We start from the raw sequence: 25,233 nt of genomic DNA, 5'->3' as shown, positions 1-25,233 counted from the left end.
CTACAAACCACTGTTCAACAAAATAAAAGAGGACAAAAACAAATGGAAGAACATCCCATGCTCATGGATAGGAAAAATCAATATTGTGAAAATGGCCATACTGCCCAAAGTTATTTATAGATCAATGCCATTCCCATCAAGCTACCAATGTCTTTCTTCACAGAATCAGAAAAAACTACTTTAAAGTTCACACGGAATCAAAAAGAGCCCACATTGCCAGGAGAATCCTAAGCCAAGAAAACAAAGCTGGAGGCATCATGCTACCTGACTTCAAACTGTACTACAAGGCTACAGTAACCAAAACAGCATGGTACTGGTACGGGTACCAAAACAGAGATACAGACCAATGGAACAGAACAGAGCCCTCAGAAATAATGCCACACATCTACAACCATCTGATCTTTGACAAACCTGACAAAAACCAGAAATGGAGGAGGATTCCCTATTTAATAAATGGTACTGGGAAAACTGGCTAACCATATGTAGAAAGCTGAAATTGGATCCCTTCCTCATACCTTATACAAAAATTAATTCAAGATGGATTGAAGACTTATATGTTAGACCTAAAACCATAAAAACCCTTGAAGAAAACCTAGACAATACCATTCAGATCATAGGCTTGGGCAAGGACTTCATGACTAAAACACCAAAAGCAATGACAAAAAAAGCCAAAATTGACAAATGGGATCTATTGAAACCAAACAGCTTCTGCACAGCAAGAGAAACTACCATCAGATTGAACAGGCAACCTACGGAATGAGAGAAAATTTTTACAATCTACCCATCTGACAAAGGGCTAATATCCAGAATCTACAAATAATTTAAACAAATTTACAAGAAAAAAAATCACACAACCCCATCAAAAAGTGGGCAAAGGATATGAACAGACACTTCTCAAAAGAAGACATTCACACACCCAACAGACACATGAAAAAATGCTCATCATCATTGGCCTTCAGAGAAATGCAAATCAAAACTACAATGAGATATCATCTCACACCAATTAGATGGCAATCATTAAAAAGTCAGGAAACAACAGGTGCTGGAGAAGATGTGGAGAAATAGGAACACTTTTACACTGTTGGTAGAACTGTAAACTAGTTCAACCATTGTGGAAGACAGTGTTGTGATTCCTCAAGGATCTAGAACTAGAAATACCATTTGACCCAGCCATCCCATTACTGAGTATATACTGAAAGGATTATAAATCATTGCTGCTATAAAGACACATGAACATATATGTTTATTGTGGTACTATTCACATTAGTGAAGACTTGGAACCAACCCAAATGCCCATCAATGATGGACTGGCTTAAGACAATGTGGGACATATACACCATAGAATACATATGCACCATAGAATGCAGCCATAAAAAAGGATAAGTTCGTGTCTTTTGTAGGGACATGGATGAAGCTGGAAACCATCATTTGCAGCAATCTGTCGGAAGGACAGAAAACCAAACACCGCATGTTCTCACTCGTAGGTGGGAATTGAACAATGAGAATACTTGGACACCGGGTGGAGAACATCACACACCAGGGCCTGTCATGGTTTGCAGGGAGGGGGGAGGGATAGCATTAGGAGATATACCTAATGTAAATGACAAGTAATGGGTGTTACATATGTAACAAACCTGCACGTTGTGTACATGTACCCTAGAAGTTAAAGTATAATAAAAATATATATATATAAATAAAATTAAATAAGATGAGAGGCAATCATTTGAAGTTATAACATAACATTTTAGAATATGTATGAAAATTGAATGCTTAACATTTGGTATTTACAAACTATCCTCTAGAGATAAGTTATTACATTTTGAATACTATTCTTTCTTATATGCTTCATAGATGCTGTGTTTGGAAAGTAGAGTGTAAGAAATGTAGGTTAAAAGAACTTAAGCTTATTACCTTAAAGTGTGATTTTTTTTTTCTAATTAATTTTTACCAATGTCCAGTATTAGTACTGACTAATTAAGGGATGATTATTTGAGTAGGCTCTAGTATTTACTTGCTTTGTTAAATTTGGACAAATTTCTTAAACTCTGGGTTGTAGTTCCTTCATTTTTAAAAGGTAGCATGATTGGTTGCTATGATACAGTGTACGTAATGAACTTATATTTTTCTGACACATAACAAGAGTTCTGTATATAACAACTATCTTTGTCATCTGCCCTATCCCCCGAGAAAAGAAGAAAAAGTAATTCAGAGGATTGTTTTGTACTATTTCACCTTTTTAAACCAGTAAAATCTTGACCCTCTCCTAAATTAAATTCACTGTCCCAGATTTTAATTAAACATTTGCCTGTGTTCTTCTATTTGCAAATAATTCACCTATGCATACAGATCACAACCATCCACAAACATAATATCAACTGGGTTCCTTAATTATTATAGGATCTTAAGTTTTTTAATAATACCATTGTATACAAGCAATATATTTACTTATCATTTCTCAGAGATTATTAGCAAAAGAAAATAAATTATTGCTAAATAAGCTCCTCTAAGGTAAAGCAAGGATTTATGTTATTTTGGAATATTAATATATGCACTTATTAATAATGGAATAATTAGTAATATAGCTTAATACAGTGATATTTATCTTCAAAACACTTTGGGAGTTCCAATATTCTATTTCTCGTGATTAATTTAGAATAATTCTCCTCTTGATTAAATAATATGTCATCATTTACATTATTTATGCTTTATTTATTATCAACTTTGTTAGTTAAAAATTAAATTTATAAGCACCCTTGAGGTTCTTCATTGTTCTTATCTCTGTCTTCATAGTTTTTATTTTTAGTCTATATAAAATTTTAACTGAATCATTGGGGCAATTACTGAAGTTACCAGTATTAACTCTGTAAGTTATTATTCCTATAGTTGTCGCAATGTTAAAAATTAGCATTTAGGCCGGGCGCGGTGGCTCACGCCTGTAATCCCAGCACTTTGGGAGGCCAAGGCAGGTGGATCCCGAGATCAGGAGTTCAAGATCAGCCTGGCCAAGATGGTGAAAGCCCATCTCTACTAAAAAATACAAAAAATTATCTGGGCATGGTGGTGGGTGCCTGCAATCCCAGTGACTCGGGAGGCTGAGGCAGAGAATTGCTTGAACCCAGGAGGCAGAGGTTGTAGTGAGCCAAGATCACGCCATTGCACTCCAGCCTGGGAGATAGAACAAAATTCCATCTAAAAAAGAAAAAAAAAAAAAAAAAATCAGTGTTTAGATTTAGGTACCATCAGTGTTTTCCATTGGTTAGTGGATAAAATCTAAGTTCCTCAGTTTGGAGGTCAAATCTATCAACTAGTGTTTAATATAATATACTTTCCTCCTATTGGGACTTGCTACTTGGAGAATATTCATATCCTTGTTATAATTTTAAACTTATTTTTAATTATTTTTTTTTTTAATTTTTGGGTTCTAGTAGGTGTGTATACTTACAGGTTATATGAGACATTTTGATACAAGCATACAATGCTTAATAATCACATCAGGGTAAATGGAGTATTCATCATTTCAAGCATTTATCATTTCTTAGTGTTATTAACATTCAAGTTATACTCTTTCATTTATTTTTAAATGTCCAATAAATTATTGTCGACCATAATCACCCTGTTGTGCTGTCAAATACTAGCTCTTATTCATTGTATCTGACTATATTGTTATACCCATTACTCATCCCCACTCCATCTGTCCATTATCCTTCCCACCTTATGGTAACCATCATTCTGAGTGTCCATCAACAGACAAATGGATAAAGACAATGTGGTATATATAATAATGAAGGATCAATCAGCCATAAAAAAGAATGAGGGGAGCAGAGCAAGATGGCCAAATAGAAACAGCTCCAGTCTCCAGCTCCCAGAGCGAGCGACACAGAAGACAGGTGATTTCTGCATTTTCAACTGAGGTACAGGGTTTATCTCACTAGGGAGTGCTGGACAATCGGTGCTGGTCAGCTGTTGCAGCGCGACCAGCAAGAGCTGAAGCAGGGCAAGGCATCGCCTCACCTGCGAAGCACAAGGGGGAAGGGAATCCCTTTTTCTAGCCAGGGGAACTGAGACACACAACACCTGGAAAATCAGGTAACTCCCACCCCAATACTGCGCTTTAAGCAAACGGGCACACCAGGAGATTATATCCCACACCTGGCCGGGAGGGTCCCACGCCCACAGAGCCTTCCTCATTGCTAGCACAGCAGTCTGTGATCTAACCCCAAGGCAGCAGCGAGGCTGGGGGAGGGGCACCCGCCATTGCTGAGGCTTAAGTAGGATAATTCCTGGACACTTACACTCTCCCAAGACTAAACCAGGAAGAAGCTGAATCCCTGAATAGACCAATAGCAGGCTCTGAAATTGAGGCAAAAATTAATAGCCTACTAACCAAAAAAAGTCCAGGACCAGATGGATTCACAGCTGAATTCTACCAGAGGTACAAGGAGGAGCTGGTACCATTCCTTCTGAAACTATTCCAATCAATAGAAAAAGAGGGAATCCTCCCTAACTCATTTTATGAGGCCAACATCATCTTGATAACAAAGCCTAACAGAGACACAACAAAAAAAGAGAATTTTAGACCAATATCCCTGATGAACATCAATGCAAAAATCCTCAATAAAATACTGGCAAACCGGATCCAGCAGCACATCAAAAAGCTTATCCACCATGAACAAGTGGGCTTCATCCCTGGGATGCAAGGCTGGTTCAACATATGCAAATCAATAAATGTAATCCAGCACATAAACAGAACCAAAGACAAAAACCACATGATTATCTCAATAGATGCAGAAAAGGCCTTTGACAAAATTCAACAGCCCTTCATGCTAAAAACGCTCAATAAATTCGGTACTGATGGAATGTATCTCAAAATAATAAGAGCTATTTATGACAAGCCCACAGCCAATATCATAGTGAATGGGTAAAAACTGGAACAATTCCCTTTGAAAACTGGCACAAGACAGGGATGCCCTCTCTCACCACTCCTATTCAACATAGTGTTGGAAGTTCTGGCTAGGGCAATCAGGCAAGAGAAAGAAATCAAGGGTATTCAGTTAGGAAAAGAAGAAGTCAAATTGTCCCTGTTTGCAGATGACATGACTGTATATTTAGAAAACTCCATTGTCTCAGCCCAAAATCTCCTTAAGCTGGTAAGAAACTTCAGCAAAGTCTCAGGATACAAAATTAATGTGCAAAAATCACCAGCATTCTTATACACCAGTAACAGACAAACAGAGAGCCAAATCAGGAATGAACTTCCATTCACAATTGCTTCAAAGAGAATAAAATACCTAGGAATCCAACTTACAAGGGATGTAAAGGACCTCTTCAAGGAGAACTACAAACCACTGCTCAGTGAAATCAAAGAGGACACAAACAAATGGAAGAACATACCATGCCCATGGATAGGAAGAATCAATATCATGAAAATGGCCATACTGCCCAAGGTAATTTATAAATTCAATGCTATCCCCATCAAGCTACCAATGAGTTTCTTCACAGAATTGGAAAAAACTGCTTTAAAGATCATATGGAACCAAAAAAGAGCCCGCATTTCCAAGATAATCCTAAGTCAAAAGAACAAAGCTGGAGGCATCATGCTACCTGACTTCAAACTATACTACAAGGCTACAGTAACCAAAACAGCATGGTACTGGTACCAAAACAGAGATATAGACCAATGGAACAGAACAGAGTCCTCAGAAATAATACCGCACATCGACAGCCATCTGATCTTTGATAAACCTGAGAAAAACAAGAAATGGGGAAAGGATTCCCTATTTAATCAATGGTGCTGGGAAAATTGGCTAGCCATAAGTAGAAAGCTGAAACTGGATCCTTTCCTTACTCCTTATACGAAAATTAATCCAAGATGGATTAGAGACTTAAATGTTAGACCTAATACCATAAAAACCCTAGAAGAAACCTAGGGAATACCATTCAGGACATAGGCATGGGCAAGGACTTCATGTCTAAAACACCAAAAGCAACGGCAACAAAAGCCAAAATGGACAAATGCGATCTAATTAAACTAAAGAGCTTCTGCACAGCAAAAGAAACTACCCTCAGAGTGAACAGGCAACCTACAGAATGGGAGAAAATTTTTGCAATCTACTCATCAGACAATGGGCTAATATCCAGAACCTACAAAGAACTCAAACAAATGTTCAAGAAAAAAACAAACAACCCCATCAAAAAGTGGGCAAAGGATATGAACAGACATTTCTCAAAAGAAGATATTCATACAGCCAACAGACACATGAAAAAATGCTCATCATCACTGGCCATCAGAGAAATGCAAATCAAAACCACGATGAGATACCATCTCACACCAGTTAGAATAGCAATCATTAAAAAATCAGGAAACAACAGGTGTTGGAGAGGATGTGGAGAAATAGGAACACTTTTACACTGTTGGTGGGATTGTAAACTAGTTCAACCATTATGGAAAAGAGTATGGCGATTCCTCAAGGATCTAGAACTAGAAGTACCATATGACCCAGCCATCCCATTACTGGGTATATACCCAAAGGATTATAAATCATGCTGCTATAAAGATACATGCACACGTATGTTTATTGCAGCACTATTCACAATAGCAAAGACTTGGAATCAACCCAAATGTCCATCAGTGACAGACTGGATTAAGAAAATGTGGCACATATACACCATGGAATACTATACAGCCATAAAAAAGGACGAGTTTTTCTCGTTTGTAGGGACATGGATGCAGCTGGAAACCATCATTCTCAGCAAACTATCGCAGGAACAGAAAACCAAACACTGCATGTTCTCACTCATAGGTGGGAACTGAACAATGAGTTCACTTGGACTTGGAAAGGGGAACATCACACACCGGGCCTATCATGGGGAGGCAGGAAGGCGGAGGGATTGCATTGGGAGTTATACCTGATGTAAATGACGAGTTGATGGGTGTTGACGAGTTTATGGGTGAAGCACACCAACATGGCACATGTATACATATGTAACAAACCTGCACGTTATGCACATGTACCCTAGAAATTAATGTATAATAATAAATAAATAAATAAAAGAAAAAAATGAGATTTTTTCATCTATAACAACATAGAACTGAAGAATATTATATTAAGTGAAATAAGCTGGGCCCAGAAAGACAAACTTTGCATGTTCTCATTTATTTTTGGGAGCTAAAAATTAAAATAATTGAACTCTATGTACTATTTTTATTATTATTATTATTTTATTTTTTTTATTTTTATTTTTTTTTGAGACGGAGTCTCGCTCTGTCGCCCAGGCTGGAGTGCAGTGGCCGGATCTCAGCTCACTGCAAGCTCCGCCTCCCGGGTTCACGCCATTCTCCTGCCTCAGGGTCCCGAGTAGCTGGGACTACAGGCGCCCGCCACCTCGCCCGGCTAGTTTTTTGTATTTTTTAGTAGAGACGGGGTTTCACCATGTTAGCCAGGATGGTCTCGACCTCCTGACCTCATGATTCGCCCGTCTCGGCCTCCCAAAGTGCTGGGATTACACGCTTGAGCCAGGGCGCCCGGCCCTATGTACTATTTTTAATTAAAAAGTAGAATCATGTACCTTTTTTATTTCAGTAGAGTAGAATTTTGTACCATTTTTAATTTGCATGATTTTTTTTTTAACTTTGTCTCCATTTTATATTAAGTTAGATCTGTCTCATTTGAAAATCCAATTCATCCATAAGATAGTCCTAGGGTCTAGTTTGTAGCCTCAATTCCTCTGTCATATTCCTAAAATTTTTCTTGACTAGAATTAGTCTTGTTCTTACACACAGTATTTTATATTTTTTAAATCATTTTTCTTATTTGGAAACAAGCTATACTATATCAGGCAAAAACTAAGCAAAAGGCAACAAAGAACTTAAAAGATCATTAAGTGAAATAAGCCAGGCAAGGAAAGACAAACATCACAGGTTCTCACATGTTTTTGGGATCTAAAAATGAAACAATTGAACTAATGGACATAGAGAGTAGAAAAATGGTTACCAGAGGCTGGGAAAGGTAATGGGGACCTAGGGAGTAGGTGGAGACGGTTAATGGGTACAAAAAGAAAATAGAAAGAATAAATAAGACCTCCTATTTGATAGCACAAGACAGTGACAATACTCAATCATAATTTAATTGTACATCTTTAAATAACTTAAAGAGTGTAAGGGGATTCTTTGTTACTCAAAGGATAAATGCTTGAGGAGATGGAAACCGCATTTGTCATGATGTGCTTAGTACGCATTGCATAACTGAATCAAAACATCTCATGTACCTCATAAATATGTACACCTACTATGTACCCACACAATTTAAAAAAATAAATTAAGAAGAAATAAAAAAAAAAAAACTTCAAATATGAACACTTAAAATAAAAAGAAATAAAGAATGTATAATCGTCTGGGTGCAGTGGCTCATACATGTAATCCCAGCACTTTGGGAGGAGAGGTAGGCAGATCACTTGAGATCAGTAGTTCAAGACCAGCCTGGCCAATATGGTGAAACCCCATCTCTACTAAAATTACAAAAATTAGCTTTGAATGGTGGCCGGTACCTGTAATCCCAGCTACTTGGGAGGCTGAGGCAGGAGAATCATTTGAACCCGGGAGGTGGAGGTTGCAGTGAGCCAAGATTTAGCCACTGCCTTCCAACCTAGATGACAGAGAGAGACTCTGTCTTAAAAAAGAACTATATATATATATATATATGTATAATTATTTCAAGAAGGGAAAGAGTATCTTACATTTTATTTTTGCTCTCATAAAATTTGCTTTACACATACACATTTTTACAGGATACTATTGTGTATGTTGTTTTGTGATACATTTTATTTTATAGAAGTATAAATAATTGCCATGGCAATAGACGTATTTTGTAACTACCAAGTATTTAATTTTTTTGTTTTTATGTAAGATGTGTACATAATATAATAATAAAACAAGCACACATAGATTTACCAAGCAATACAACCCCGTTGAGGCATTACCAAGATTACTGACATTAGTTGGGAATTCATGCAAAATGCTTGTCCTAAATTTTGTGTTTATCGATCCCAACCCTTGTGTGTTTGTGTATTTGTGTGCATTTTCTCCCATGTACATTTGTCTTTAAGAAATATCTCTAGTATTGATTATCCTGAATTTTATAGAATCAGTAATGTTCTTTAATTTTTGGAACTCATATTTTTCACTGAATATTTATTTCAAGGATATCTTTGTTACTTGTAGTTGTAGTTCAATTAATTCTCATTAACAAATTCAAGTATGAGATAATACTATAATTTAATTCTCTCTATGATCCTATTGATAGAAAGGATAATTCAGCTTTTGCTCTTATTAACAAAGGAGCTAAAAACATTATATTTCATATCTCTACAGAGATAGCCTAGAATATATAACTAGAAGTGAGTTGTAAGATCAAAGACCATGCGTCTATCAATGTTAAAGAAAATTGTCAATTTTTTTCCAAAAATAGTTATTTAAAATTTATTTATATAAATATTGTGGATGATCACTCTTATTCCATTCCACATACTCAACAATACTTGTTATTTTAAACCTTAAATTTTGCTTAATTTTGATCTGCTATAACATAGTAGCTCACTGGGTCTTAAGTTGCATGTTCTTAATTACATAAGAGATAAAGGTGGTGATTGCTCCGGGTAAATAGCACTGATAAAATTCGTGATTATAGTCAGGAAAGAAAGCAAATTGGAAGAGAAATATCAAATTGAATAAAAGCACAGAAAGGATGGTGTAGAGTTTATTCAGGAAATAATACATTTCCATAGTTAGTTGCAAGGGGGCCTTATACAATACATTCATTTTTGATAATTTTGATGGTACTTACCTTACTATATTCCACTGTTTATCCTGAAGTTAGACCAAAGAAAAAAATTGAGAAAAATCCAAGATTTTGTTAAGAACCAAGACAGCTATTCAACTTTTAGGGAATTATTTGTTGTCTCTAATTTAGAAATAACTCTATTAGTGAGCTCATTAGGAGGTAAAGGGACACTGGCTTTTTGAATTTCCAGAGTTCTTGCTCTGACTATTTCTCTTCTGGAAGGACTGGCATTTCTTTAACTGTGGTATAAATTGAATATAGTCAGTTGGCTTTATTTCTGGAAGCTTTCATAAGGCTAAAGCTCTGTACAGAGTCTTTGTTGCTGAATTCTTGCTCTTGGTTTTGCAGGGAGTAGAATTAGTAAAGTGTTTTTTTGGTGTTATATTTGGACTGTATTCAAATAGATGATACTTGAGAGCAGTGGGTGGTTGATACGCTCTTAGTGGCACAGCGTCTTTGCATATCCTCGCATTCGCAGCTGTGTTCTGTGGTGTAAATAGGAGAGAGGTGACCCCCTCACCAGGTCCACCTCTTGGTCTTGGGGTTTGAGAAAGACACCTCTGGTCACTGGAAATGTACTTGCAATTTTTGTTATTGTTGTTGTTAGTTTTTTCAGGCCATGGGGCTCCCTTGGGGATGGGACCTGAGCTGGTGGCCACAGCCCTGGGGTTCTAGGATCTGTTTGCAGCTTCCTTCTCTGGATACTTGAGGTTGTATTTCGGGTGCACTGGCGGATCCAAAGGGCTTTCACGTTGCCAAAACGCAGTCAGGTGGAGCAAAGGACCCAGGGTGTGCAGTTGAGGCTACACTGTGTACATGCACCTGTAGGGTAGCCAAGCAGAGGCCCTAGGTGGTCCTGGTAGGTAGGTAGGCCTATAGGACTGATGGGCCCCAGTCCTGCAGGGAATCAGGCCCTGTTTTAGCCCTGGCAGTCAGCTGGGGCTAAAGCCTTTCAGAGGGAGATAGGAGATCTGGTGGGAGGGCACTTATGGCCCAGCTCTGCCAGTGCTGACCCATACTGAAAGGTCCCCAAATCCATGTGTGCTGCAGCTCCATCTCTGTCTCATCTCTGGGGAGATCCCTGCCAGCTCACATGTCCATGGGGGTATAGAGACTCCTGCAACTAAGATCCTAGAGGTCCACAGTGAGGTGAGTAGTCCCCCAGTTGCTTCACTCATATCTTCCCCAGACACCATTCAGAGTTGGAACAGTTTGTTTTCTTTTTTATTTTGTAATTTTTAAACATTTTTTGTTGTAACAAATCTCTATTCCCTGAGAATAGAGAGGCAGGTAGAGCAAGGACAAGTATTGTCCTTTTCATTTTGTTTTCAAACTCTGTAGGTCATCTTTTTCAAAAAAGTATTTTTAGATATCACTACAGACACTTTCTCTGATCACACTTTTTCTCATTTTATGTGCATGAATTAAAGTCAAAGAAGGGATGATTTTGGGAGGATCATCGGTGGACCACACTCATAACCCCTCTATATGACTTTATTTTATCTAGTAACAACTTATAAATATATAAAACTAACAGAAATTTCTAGAAGATCAAAATTAGTAAATCTATAGGAGAATCAAATAATATATTTGGCAAACTTAATTCAATAAATGCATATGAGCATTTGCATTCTCCACACAGGACTTGATTTTCATGCCCATTAAATGTGTGTTTTATTTTCTCAAAGCAATTACTTACTTGGCCATAAAGCAAGCTTTAATGAAATTTAAGTATATGTTAGCAAACTATACTCTATATGCATAGTTCTCTGTAGAGAGCTACTTTTAATTCTTTTCCTTTTTTTTTTTTTTTTTCCTGCCAATAGCACAGAATACCCCGGGGAAGTCATTACATAAATCTGATTTCAAGAGGAAACTTAGGGTGAACAGTAACAAATTCTGTCAACCACTTTCAGACAAGTAGAAAATCACAGTACCTAGTAAGGTGCAAGTCAAAGAACAAATTGATTGGAATCTGACAGCATGGGTTAAATAATTAGCTGTATAATCCAAATGCTATTTGATTTTCCTAACTCAGTGGACCTCTCAGTCTGCTTTTACACCCTGAATATGGAGCTAATAATATCTGTCTCATAGAGTTCAGTTGCAATATCCCAAGAGTTCTGTGATGTTTTAAGCATCTTCTTTTTGTCAGCCTTAATGCTCAATGTGATGAGTTGTAGAGATGTAAGGGACATTGTCTTTACCTTTAAAAAAGTTCATGATCTCATTTCTGTCAGGACTCCAGGAAATTAAATGAAGTCAGTTAAACAAAATGACTATTCCAATCATTTCATTCATCTGCATGATCCTTACTATCGCCCATGGTTTGACTCCTGGAGAGTCCACTGCATGTGTGGACTTTGGAAGAATTGTATTGCTGCCAAAGTTGGCCTTTGGTACCCATCATTTCTCACTGTTTTAGCTCTTGACTGCCCTCGTTCTGGCATCTAGTTGCTACAGGCTGTGTGCCCTTCATTTGTGTCCTTTCTCTCTGGAACCACTGTTCCTCCTTACCTGTAGTCAGTTTTCTTAATACCATTGTTTATATTTTGTTCATTTTTTTCGTGGTTTCAGGTGACACAGAACAGTAGTCTCTCCTTATCTGCAGGGGATATTTTCAAAGATCTCAACTGGATGCCTGAAACTAGATAGTACTGAATCCTCTATACACTGTATTTTTTCTATACATACTTATGATAAAGTTTAACTTATAAATTAGGCACAGTAAGATATTAACAACAATAATTAATAATAAAATAGAACAATTAATATACTATAATAAAAGTTAAGTGAATGTGGTCTTTCTCTTTCTTTCTCTCTCTCTCTCAAAATATCTTAATATTTTCTAAACTTGGTTGACCTCAGGTAAATGAAATCATAAAAAGTGAAACCACATATAAGGGGTATTACTGTAAATGTGATTATTGTAACTTCATCTTGGTCAGAAATAAAATCCATCTATTTCTGTTTTAAGACAATTAAATGAAATGTTGCATTTAAAGTTTCAGCTTACCAATCAGCTGAAATATACAAATTGATTATATATGTATATAAAGTGATACATATCTTATATATGTAATATGTATTGTTTTATACACACGCACACACAATTTATTATCACTTTGAAGACCCCTGTGGGTCCAGGATCAAAAAATTTTTCCATGTTAGCCACTTTTACTCTTCTTGAGTATTCTTCAGCGCAGGGGTTCCCAGCCATGGGCCGGTACTGTTTCGCGGCCTGTTAGGAAGCTGGCCGCACAGCAAGAGGTGAGCAGCAGGTGAGCAAGCATGATCACCTGAGCTCTGCCTCCTGTCAGATCAGCGGCAGCATTAGATTCTCACAGGAGGGGAACCCCTATTGTGAACTGTACATGCGAGGGATCTGGGTTATGTGCTTTTTATGAAAATCTAATTGCTAATGGTGTGAAGTGGAACAGTTTCATCCCGAAATCATTGTCTCCCCATTCATGGAAAAATCATCTTCCACAAAACCGGTCCCTGGTGCCAAATGGTTGGGGACCACCACTTGAGTATATTTGCACCACTAAGGAAAAAAACTTCATATATCAGTTTTTAAAAATGTCCCCGTTATATATTAAAAATATGCACAGACTATAGAAAAAAATCAAGTTAAATTAGAAAAAAAGACACTTATGTAATATGCATGCTATTTTTTAATGGCATAAGAAAAAGACATATATTTCATTTATTCTATAATTCTGGATTTTACAATTATCCTCTTAGGGATTTTTATTTCATTCATTTACAGAACAGTTAATTTAATTGAAGTTTTCATAATGTTTAACGTGAATTCTGAGTACCATTTAAAAGATGTAGGCTTCAAACTTTTTATCAGAAAAGGTAAGAGAAAGTTTGGATATTTTAATGAGGGACTATTAAAGTATTTTGCCTTGCATAGGATTATGAAATATAATCAAGAGCTAGGAAAATGAGTCTCTAGTACATTAGAAATTACTGGAAGAAGTAGTTGTTTTAGTTTTGTATTGCTATTGTAACAAATACCACAAACTTGCTGACTTAAAACAACATAAATATTTTCTCGCCCATATCTAAAGGCTAGAAATGTGAAATCTGGCAGGACTATACTTCCTCTAGAGGTTCTAGGGGATAATCCCTTCTATGCCTCTCACAGCTTCTGGTGGTTGTCTGGGGATACCTGGGCTTGTGGCTGTTTATATCTGCCCCATTACCACCTTGCCTTCTATTCCATGTTTCTGTGTGAAATCTCCCTCTTCTTCTATCTTATAAGGACACTTGTGATAGCATTTAGGGCCAACGTAATAATCCAGGATCCTATGGAGTGAAATCTGTTCTGCCAAAATTAATATGGTGAAACTATAACCAACACGGTATAGGGCCTTTGTGAAAGTAATTAATGTTAAATGAAGTCATAATGGTGGGAGCATGATCTGGTAGAATTAGTGTTCTTGTGAGAAACTAAACCAGAGAATATATTTTCTCTGTGCTGTGGGGATAGTTCTAAGATGGCCATCTGCAGGCTCGGAGGAGAGTCATCATAAGAAACTGATCCTGCTGGACTTTGATTCAGGGTTTCTAGCTTTCAGAACTGGGAGAAAATAGATTTCTGTTGTTTTAAGTCACCCCGTCTGATTTTTCTGTGGTAGATCAAGCTGACTAATACAAAGGGTATTCTATTCATCTTAATAGCCTTAATGTCATCTATCCTTTGCCATATAAAGTAGCATTGACATATCTTTTGGGGGCCTCCACATTCTACCATTTAGCCCACTACAGTGGTCAATCTCTTTTTATCCACACCTCCCTAGAGTCAAGTAAATGATACATCTTCAAGTGAAAGCTGTGTAACAGATGCCAGACACTACTTCATATTCAATTTCTCCCTTCCTAAAAACAGTTAAACAAATGACAACAACAACACAAGCAAAAAGAACTCTGCAATTTAGCTACTTTTTATATCATGTGACAGAACTGCAGAAAACAGAAGTTCTGCAAGGATATATATATATATAATATATTATATATATAATCTCAGACAATGTATACATATATAAATATATATCAGACTGTATATAATATTTATCATGTATATATGTATTTTTCACATGATGTAAAAAGTACATAAATTGCAGTGTGCTTTTTGCTTTTGTTGTTGTTGTCATTTGATTGTTTTTGTAAAATGAGTCTCAGAGTATGTATATATGTATAGTCTATATATCAGATATATAGACTAAATATATGGTCAGAAATAAAATCCATTTCATTCTGTTTTAAGACAATTACATAAAATGTTGCATTAAAAGTGCTTACCAATCAGCTGAAATATACAAATTGATTATATATGTATATAAAGTGATATATATCTTATATATGTAATATGTATTGTTTTACACACACACACACACACACACAATTTATTATCACTTTGAAGACCCCTGTGGGTCCAGGATATATATGTATCAATATATATATATTGTTGAGCCTGTTATTACTCTTTTGAGCTTTCCTAACTGGTTTAGGTTTTCCTTCTGGTAGTCTTTATGGTGAAACACTATCTCAGAACTTGTGTTGTCAGTTTTACTTTAGTGATTTGATTCCCTGTATCATCCAGGCCTCTGTGGTTATATACAAAAGATACTGATCTTTACCAATTTTAGTAAAGAAGATTTCTTGGTTGACCATCATAACTCACAGTATTAGCAAGAAGATGGGAGAAACAAGCCTGGGCACAGGCAGAAATAAACTTTGCTTCATTAGGTTGGTACACATGAATCACAAAAATGGTTTTATTGTAGAAACAACGTGTAGAAGACACCCTGCTGAAATTAACATATCTAACCATTGGTAGCCTGTCTTGAATCTGGTCAGCTAAGTTTCAAGGCTTCTAATGACCTAACTTGGATTATGTATGTGCCCATATCTTGAATTGGTCAGGAAATTAGATGCACAAAACAATGCTTGGGATGTACCATACCATGAGAGAAAAGTAATCCTCCAAAAAAAAAAAAAAAAAGAGTCAAGGATTATTAGGAAAGTAGAAGGAAAGATGAGCAGCTGCTGAGGAGCAAATGGGAACTCTTTGAGATACAGAGCTGTTTCAAATATTTCATTCTGTTCTAAACATAATACTGTTGTACAGCGGATGCATAATAAATGTTTGTTTATTCATATTGGGAAACACAATTTAAATTGCTACATTTTAGAAAGATTTCTCAAACAATAAACATGCCCACTACCCCTGCTTCAGTACTGACCCTAATTTTTACCTTTTCTTAATCCTAAAGAAATAAATAAATGGTGAAAAGGAAAAAGAAGGAAACAAAAAATTATGAATAAAAAGTATGTACTAGCTCCCAAGATGAAACAATGAATAACACATGATATCTTCCTTTAAGGAGCCCGAAGCCTATGATAGCCTGATGTTTGGATCAGTGATTAGAATGATAGAAGTTATGCAGGCTGGTATTAAGAAGCTTAATGTTCACCAAAATATTATCTATAAAACTCCAAACAGAAAATTTCAAAAATCATCAACTATAATACACATTAAAAAATCCTTGGCCGGGCGCGGTGGCTCAAGCCTGTAATCCCAGCACTTTGGGAGGCCGAGATGGGTGGATCACGAGGTCAGGAGATCGAGACCATCCTGATCTACACGGTGAAACCCTGTCTCTACTAAAAAATGCAAAAAACTAGCCGGGCGAGATGGCGGGCGCCTGTAGTCCCAGCTACTCGGGAGGCTGAGGCAGGAGAATGGTGTAAACCAGGGAGGCGGAGCTTGCAATGAGCCGAGATCGCGCCACTGCACTCCAGCCTGGGCGACAGAGCGAGACTCCGTCTCAAAAAAAAAAAAAAAAAAAATCCTTATAATTTTTTAGACCTGTAAAGTATAGATACAAACCATATATACCATCATTTCATGTTATATGTAAAAGCAGAATAAAAATGGCATGGACCCAGTTGTGATTGTGTAAGATATTCATGCATGTGGATATTAACAACTCTGGGAGGGTAACAGGAATAAAAGTAGATTTGCTAGAATAATGAATGTGTTTTTTTTTTTTTTTTTAATTTCCTTTAATGCCACTATATGTGAAAAGAAATTTACAAGGAAATTATGGGACTAGTTCTTCTGTCACCTGATTGTTTAGAAACAAAATACATTGAAAATATCCCCTGCCTATTAGTGTGATTCAATCCATTCTTCATGATTTTGCAGCTGTGGTTCTGGCTGTGACTGCCAGGGGAGACTTCCAGTATTATTGTTTATTTATTACTCTTGTTCTTTTTAACCTGTTTCCTCAAAGCATCTGCAAGTTGGTGGTTATGGGAAGACAGGTGGTGGATGTTCAGTATGTCTTAGCTAGAATAAATAGCTATTTTGACTCTTGTAAAGAATGGTATTGTTTTTAACACTGATATCCAATTATACTTACCTATTTAGGAGTTGCAAGTGCTTTAAACTTGATTAGGAATATAAAATCACCCTTCTTGCTAAAGACATACATTTTCTTCAGTTTCTATATTTCAGAATTCTGTATTACATAGAATTCTTCAAATGGCATATATTCTAACCCTTGTTCAGAACATACGATTACTATTCAATCTCTTCTATCACCAGTATTGACATCTCAGTTCAGCTGTTGTTGCCATATACCTGGTCATTTTAATTGCTTCTGTATTAGTTTCCCCACTCTCATGTTCTTCTGTTTCATTTTTGCCTATGTACTGTTGCCATAGCATTCTGACAGGGGCTCTAGCCACATCATACCTCTGATTTGAAATATCCAAGGGACCCCCCAACTTTGGGTATTTTTTTTTTTAAGTTGGAGTCTATGCCAGGTAAGAGTGCAGTGACACAATCACACCTCGCTGTAGCCTAGAATTTCCGGACTCAAGCCATCTTCCAGCCTCAGCCTCTTCATTAACTAGGATTATAGGTGTAAACTACCACATTAAAAAAAAATTGTAGAGACAGGAGACTCATGGTGTTCTCCAGGCTGGTCTTGCACTCTTGACCTCAAGAGATCCTCCTGCCTCTGTCTCCCAATGTGCTGGAAATACAGGCCTGAGGCACTGCACCTAGCCCCCCTTTGGCTGCTAAATTAAGTATAAATTTTGTAGCTCAATTTTGGGATCTCCTTTCTACATTTTAGTATTTTTAATCATGCTTATTGCTCCTTCTGCCCTATAGAACAACAAGTCAACAACTGAGTCTCATTCTGTTTGTTTGCTTAAATGTTTTCCTTCACCTGAATGTCCTCCCTCATTCTTGCCGTAGTTGTTCAGCAACCCACTTCAAAAATAACCCTCTTCACTAGAACTTTTCTTATTACCCCAAATGGAATTGACCATCATTCTTTTAAAATATATACAAGTCTGTTCTGCCTCCCTGTATTTAATAAGTTTTATATTAGAGTTACTTATGTGACTAACAATCAGATTAGGTGAATTCTATGAAGACCCAAATGCTACCTTTGTCATCTTTGTATTTACTAAAGGCATCTGACACAGAACACTGGCTTGTTCATTGGCTTGATTTAAAGGGCAACTCCAAAGCTTATTGAATAAATTTAATAGGATTAGAAAGAAGAACTTTTGTTTTCCTGTTTATTATTATTTTTTTTAATCCTAGAGAAGTTAGAGGGGAGGTCAGACGTAGGATTCCTAAACAAAGGAAAGACAGGAAAGAAAAAGGGAGTATGGGAGGTGGAAAACACTAAATGCCTTCTGGATTTCACCTAATGAAGTTAAACTTCTTTAGGTATAAATAAAGAAGAATGCATTTACTTTTTATTTATTTATTTATTTATTCATTCATTTATTTATTTATTGTTATACCCAGAGCTCAGCATTTGGGTGACTTTATATAGGATCAATTTTAGTGAACTTAGTTACTTTATTTTCTACTGTTTTTCTAATATTCTATTTGCTTTATTCATGTTCTTTTTTACATTTAATATTCTATCAGCTTTATTAACTATTCTTGGATTTTAGTTTTATAAAGATATTGTTTTTGTAAAACTGTTCTCCTGCTAAAGAATGTACTTGCCTGTGAAAAACCAGGAGAGTGCTGTGTAGAAAGTAGTACAGGTGAAAAAACCTGGGTGAAATTTGAGTACTCTCTCCAGACTGTGTCTTAGTTTTCCTTCACTCCTAATGGTTACAAACCCAATTTCTTCCTCTCCTGTGATGTATTGTGATCAAAGTCTCAGATGCAGGCAAATTAGCATTTGCTAGTTTATTTTTTGTGCCCTAAAACAGTACCCTCGTGGATTGAGGAGCTGAGTGTAACGCTAATATTCAAATCAGCTCTTTCCAAGAAACGCATACACATTTGAATGAATAATTTTTTTTTTTTTTATACTTTAAGTTCTAGGGTACATATGCATAACGTGCAGGTTTGTTACATATGTATACCTGTGCCATGTTGATGTGCTGCACCCATCAACTCGTCAGCACCCATCAATTCATCATTTATATCAGGTATAACTCCCCAATGCAATCCCTCCCCCCTCCCCCCTCCCCATGATAGGCCCCAGTGTGTGATGTTCCCCTTACTGGGTATATACCCAAAGGATTATAAATTATTCTACTACAAAGACACATGCACACGTATGTTTATTGCGGCACTATTCACAATAGCAAAGACTTGGAATCAACCCAAATGTCCATCAGTGACAGACTGGATTAAGAAAATGTGGCACATATACACCATGGAATACTATGAATGAATAATCTTAAACCTATCTATAGTGGTACTTATATACAGCAATTAGGGTATAATTGCTCTGACCAGAAGTAGGAAACAGCTTTTCCTTTTCTTTTCTTCTTTTCTTTTCCATTGTGTTTCTAGAGAGATGAATTCCACAATAATATTTAGAGTTTCCAGAAATATAAAGTAGAGTTTGATTAGTTAGTAAAGAATTTGAGTTAATATAATCCACTATGTAAATTATGAAGTGTTATGAGTCATTTTCTTCCTATTGAGAAAATCAGGTTATTTTCTTTCTCATGTATTATTTCTACATATCCTGGGGGTTAAAATAAAAAGAAAAGGACAGGATATATACTTTGTGAGGGACTAGAATCCTTAAAATAAAATCTTACCATGGAAGAAATAAATATTTTCAGTAAGAAAATAATCCCAATGGACATCACTAATGCAAAATTAAATATAATCTATTTAATTTCAAAGTTGAGAATTTTTCAAGGTATATTTTATGGTCTCTGATATATACAAATTTCCATTTTATTGTTTTATTTTGATTGTAATGTTACTACAATATTATATCATGTGTTACAATAACGATTTGGATCTATTTGTTCAAACTATTTCTCTTGTATTTAACGATCTCTTTCTTTCTATCTCTTTTCGTCTCTTCTAAGCCTCAACAAAGTGCTTCTGGAAACAATGAGAGCTCTCAAGTTGAGTCAACAAAGGAAGGAAATCCGAGTACCACTGCCTGTGACTCTCAAGATGTAAGAAAAATTTAAGATGATTTTTACAGTACTAGACATGAGAACAAAGCATAAGCATTGTAACAATTCTAATCCATGCCACCATGAAACTTACTACTTATATGTAATATCTACTATCTAAGGATTGTACTTTTAAATATAAGAAAGTAAATATTCTTTTGGGCTGAATGAGGTAGATGTTCCAGTAAGCACTGCAACCAGATTCTTAGGACAACTATGAATATGAGTTGTTAGAGAGGTAAGAGGATAACCACAGGCTAAGCAAGGTGGTCATTCCCACAGTTACATGATAGAAAGCTGTTAAAACGTAGAAAACAAAAACCAACAACAACAAAAAAAACTTATAGGCTGTATTTCTCCATGTAAAGCAAATACACTCAGCATACAGAGACATCATGGTAGAGGAAGGGAGATTCATTTCCTTCAAATGATAGGAAATATGGAATTTGTTCAATGAGTCTTTTTACTCATTAAAAGTGCAATGGAATTTTATTTGTTTTGAACTTTGGCAAAATTAAGCTAATGGATCTATTACATTTACATTTGAGAACTAGCAAATGACAGCAATTGTGTTGAACAGATTCAAAATTAGGCTTCAATCCAACTTGAAAAGTGTCTGATGAAACTATTTATGCTTGAAAGAAATCAGGCTGCAGCTAAAAATATATAATAATGATAAGGAGGAACAGAAAAGTAAGCTAAACAAGTGATCTCTTTTTTCTCTTCTGGCTGCCAAAGTGGATTAAGAAAAATGAATTACTCAACAGTTTTGCCTTCAACTCTTTGTTTATTTAAACATGTATCCAAACTGTACAATTTAGAAAATAAAGTTAATAAGAAGTATAAACAAAATGCTTGAATTTTACTTCCAAAGGAGGAGAGAGTCAAAAAGGCTTTGGGCAGGAAGGAAGATTTTTACTGTAGTTTGAAGCATGGATAGGTCTTTGACAGTGAACAAATTTGCAGAGGTAGGAAAATATCACAACAGTATGGCTAAAAAAACATAGTACCCAAAATGGTGGGATATGTGCCTACAACAATCACTGAAGACTAGAGAGTGAGGGGCCTTGGATTCCCAAGCCGAGTTTGATTTGGACTAGGGAGCTAGTTCAGGTTTTCAAATGCTTGTATTCAATCGAGTGATAAGACTATGATGTTAATTTTAAGGATGGTATTTTTACTTCTTGATATATATTTTTGAAACTCCATAAAAACATGTTCTCTCTGGAGGCAAAATGGAAAATTTATGTGTGGTTTGCTAGGATTCCCCAAAGCAACATTCTGGTCTACTTTTCTTATTGAAGCCTGCTTCAAATCATAAATTGTTTTATTCATACATTATTTGTTTCTGTCTTCTACTTTTGTTGTTCTCCTTTGTCAGTGATAATTCTTCTGTCCTCAGTAAGTTCCAGAAGCAGATACTATCTTGTTCTGGTCTCAGTCTGGATCGGGGGCTCTTCGAAAAGCTGCCCCCACCAACACAAACATAAATGTTCTTTCACTAACCTGACTTCTGTCCTCTAGACTTGTGTTATTGGAGTCTCTACTCCTAAGAAGCTACACCTTTTAGTACATAGAGTGCTGAGTATTCAGAGCCTGCAGATTCAATTATAGATAATAACAAAGAAAGTAATACAATGAGTGACATAAACCAGGTGTGAGTAATAGGAATTAGTGGGACATGCATGAGCATCAGTTTTCAAGTTCTAGACCAGTACTTCTTAGCTCTGTCTCCACGATAGTATCAACCGAAGAGTACTTACAAAATACTAATGCCCACGACCTATTGCAGAAAAACTACCTCAGCACCTCAGTGGGTAAGGTCTAGACATTAGTTGTGTCTTTCCTCCAGATGATTCAAATATATAGGTGATTTTTCACTAATAATAGATTTCCCCATTCATAAGAGCCATCTGGGGGGTTTTTAGAAAGTCAGATTCTGAGCAATTAATCTGGACATTTTTAATAAATAAAACTAGAGAGACTTTATTTTTTGCCTTGTCTAAATTTAGCCATAATATTCTGATTTGCATTAAATATCGTGAAATGTATTGCTTCCATTTAATGTAGCAATATAAAAATACTGACTCTACCAACCTAGAGACTTAAGCTCCAATTTGGGTTGCTTTATTGAATGTCCAAACTGAATAAGAAAGCAGAACTTAATTTCATTTTTCAAAATCACAAAATAAAATCATTTATCACATTTCTACCTTTATATTTTATCTTGAGGTGTGTTTTAGAATCTTAGCCTATGCCTTTATATGACTTTCCTTTAATCAGATATTGAATGAATGCTATTTAGTTTTATACAAAGACAAAAAGTAGGATATAATGTAGTTTCACTTTGTTTTTAATGTCCTTACTTAATAAAATTGATAGTAGCTTTATTCCTATTTCTTGTTTTAATTTGATTTTCATTTGTAATGAATTCAGAAATCCAAAAACCACTGAATTAGCAAATTTTAAAAATAATTAAAGTGAGATTAAATAGGAACCTGAATTTAGACAATCATGAGAACAACTGGGAACAAGCAATGAAAAGTCTATTGCAAAAAGAGAGCCACAGGATTCTGTGATCAAATGAAGATGTAAGTAACATGAGCCCCAAATATATGTTTTATTGACTGAAATAATTGCATCATCATTATCAAGAAAGAAAACTAGAGTAGGTGATATTTTTGGTTAACATTTTTCTATTTACTTCTGAATAGAAGAGATGGGTACTCTGTTAATAATTAGAATGGGTAAAAGGCACAGTGAAGGTAATTGTTTTTGAAAAATATAATTTTAAAAATAGGTTTATTGAGATACAACTTACATACCATAAAAATTCACCCATATAAGTGTATGTTTCAATCATTCATCACATTTGTTGAGCCCAGAACTATAATCCAGTTTCAGAACATTTTCATCTCCCTAATATCATCCCACATGCCTTTTTTTTTTTTTTTTTTTTTTTTTTTACAATGAGTCCCTGTCCCCACTAAGCCTCAGGCAACCACAAACACAGTTTCTTTTTGTATTTGTTTGTACTTTTTTATTGCTGGAAAACATTTTATTGTATAGTGTACTGCAGTTCTTTATCCATTCACCAGTTGATGTATTTTGGCTTATTTTAAATTTGTAGCTATTATGAAAAAATGATGCTATGAACATTTGCATAAACCACTTTGTATATGTTTTAATCTCTGTTGAGTAGACACCTAGATGTAGAAATGCTGGATTTGATTATAAGTTTATGCTTATACTGAAAAATTGGTACAATCTTTCCCCCTTTGAACAAACACAAGTGGTGCTTCTCTATTCTCCCATCTTCACCATTAAAACCTCATGGTTCTGCAAAAGGTAAAATTCTCAGTAGTGAGTGCTCACCCTACCTTAAACTAAGCATCTAGGAGTTTTTATATTTCATGGTAGTCCATACTTGGCCTCCAGAAATTTATTAAAGGTATTACAACAATGTTCCCATCAACTACTGGCTCCAGCAGCTTTCACTCAGGTAGCTTGTCTATGTTCTCTGTACAGCTTTCACTCAGGTAGCTTGTCTGTGTTCTCTGTATTCACTGTGTCCCCAGTTTTTGGGGTGGTAGTTTTTCTGCAACATTAACTCTTTGATACATCTAAGAAAAGTTATTAATTATCAGACTGTTCAGCCTTTTGCTTGTTGTGAAGGTGCAATTGGAGACTTCCAAGACCTTTATGTGTCAGAGCAGTACCTGAAGTCCTAATTCGTGTCTTCTGAAACACAGAAGCTTTTAATTTCAATAAAGTTCAATTCGTCATTTTAGTCTTCATGCTTTTTATATATCTAAAGAATTATTTACCTGTTTAAGCACACAGTTTTTTGTTTGTTTGTTTGTTTGTTTTCTCATGGTTTCTTATATAATGTGTTTGCTTTTATTTCTTACATTTAGATAAATATTCTACTTCAATTTTTTTTTGTGCGTGTGTGTGTATGGTGTTAGGTAAGGTTTTGCATTTATTATTTGCATATTGTTATTCAGTTGTTATTCAGTCTTTATAACACGTTTTTAAGGAATACCTTTTTTTTAATTGAATTTCTTTAGCATCTTTATCAAAAAATAACTGACCACAACATTTCACCATGTTGGCCAGGATGGTCTCGATCTCTTGACCTCGTGATCCACCCGCCTTGGCCTCCCAAAGTGCTGGGAGTACAGGCATAAGCCACTGCGCCTGGCCTACTTTAATCTTTTAAAATTTCTTTCAGTAATGTTTGATAGTTTTTCAGGGTGCAAATCTTGCATTTCTTTTGTCTTTATTTCTCTGAAGTACTTTTCTCTTTTTCATACTATTGCAAATGTAGTATTTTAATTGCATTTCCAGATTGTTAACTGCTAGTATATATAAATGCAAGTAATTTTTGTATATTGATCCATCAGAATGAGGAGTTTTAAGTGACTGTGAGCTCTGAGTAAAACTGTGATGAGATTTGCACATCACCTATAGGTAGTTGCAATGTTGATTTTAAGCAGTTATGATGCTACATCCAGAATAAAGGAGCAAATCTCTTATCAAATTTTGCTTATCAGTCTATACTGATAAATTCTGTCTCATTTTAGAAGTAACACTTTGTGGTTCAACAATGACGAATGGAAAGTGTTTTCTAACTCTTGAGGTAGAAGGCTGAAGAAAAAAATTAGAATTGAAGGTTTGTGTTAATTTATGTTTCAACCAGTTTCCAGCAGTGTAATCATGAATATTTAACCCTTTTAAGACTGCTTTTTCTCCTCTGAAAAAGAGAGATGAATATCTGTTGCTTAATATAGCTCACCAAAAGGATCCAATGAGATAGCACAGCTTAACAATTAGCATATGACTAGCATAGCAAGCTCTCAATAATTACTACTTTCCATTCCTTTATGCAAAGCTATACGTCTCACACAAA

The 25,233-nt window shown here is 35.7% G+C and overlaps 1 protein-coding gene across 3 annotated transcripts in view; it reads left to right on the top strand.

Moving 5' to 3' along the window:
• The window catches only part of LUZP2 (leucine zipper protein 2), a 599,513-nt gene that overhangs the window by 548,770 nt on the left and 25,510 nt on the right, over positions 1-25,233 (top strand). For all 3 annotated transcript variants that reach the window (XM_023191520.3, XM_023191522.3, XM_023191521.3), the window contains one exon: positions 20,229-20,321. In XM_023191520.3, the coding sequence (XP_023047288.1) occupies positions 20,229-20,321 (93 nt within the window). The remainder of the gene's footprint in view (positions 1-20,228; positions 20,322-25,233) is intronic.

This window comes from Piliocolobus tephrosceles, chromosome 13 (assembly GCF_002776525.5).
Source record: "Piliocolobus tephrosceles isolate RC106 chromosome 13, ASM277652v3, whole genome shotgun sequence".
NCBI classification, from domain to species: domain Eukaryota; kingdom Metazoa; phylum Chordata; class Mammalia; order Primates; family Cercopithecidae; genus Piliocolobus; species Piliocolobus tephrosceles.
The sequence above is the reverse complement of the archived record's forward strand: the minus strand, read 5'-3'. Positions and strand labels throughout refer to the sequence as shown.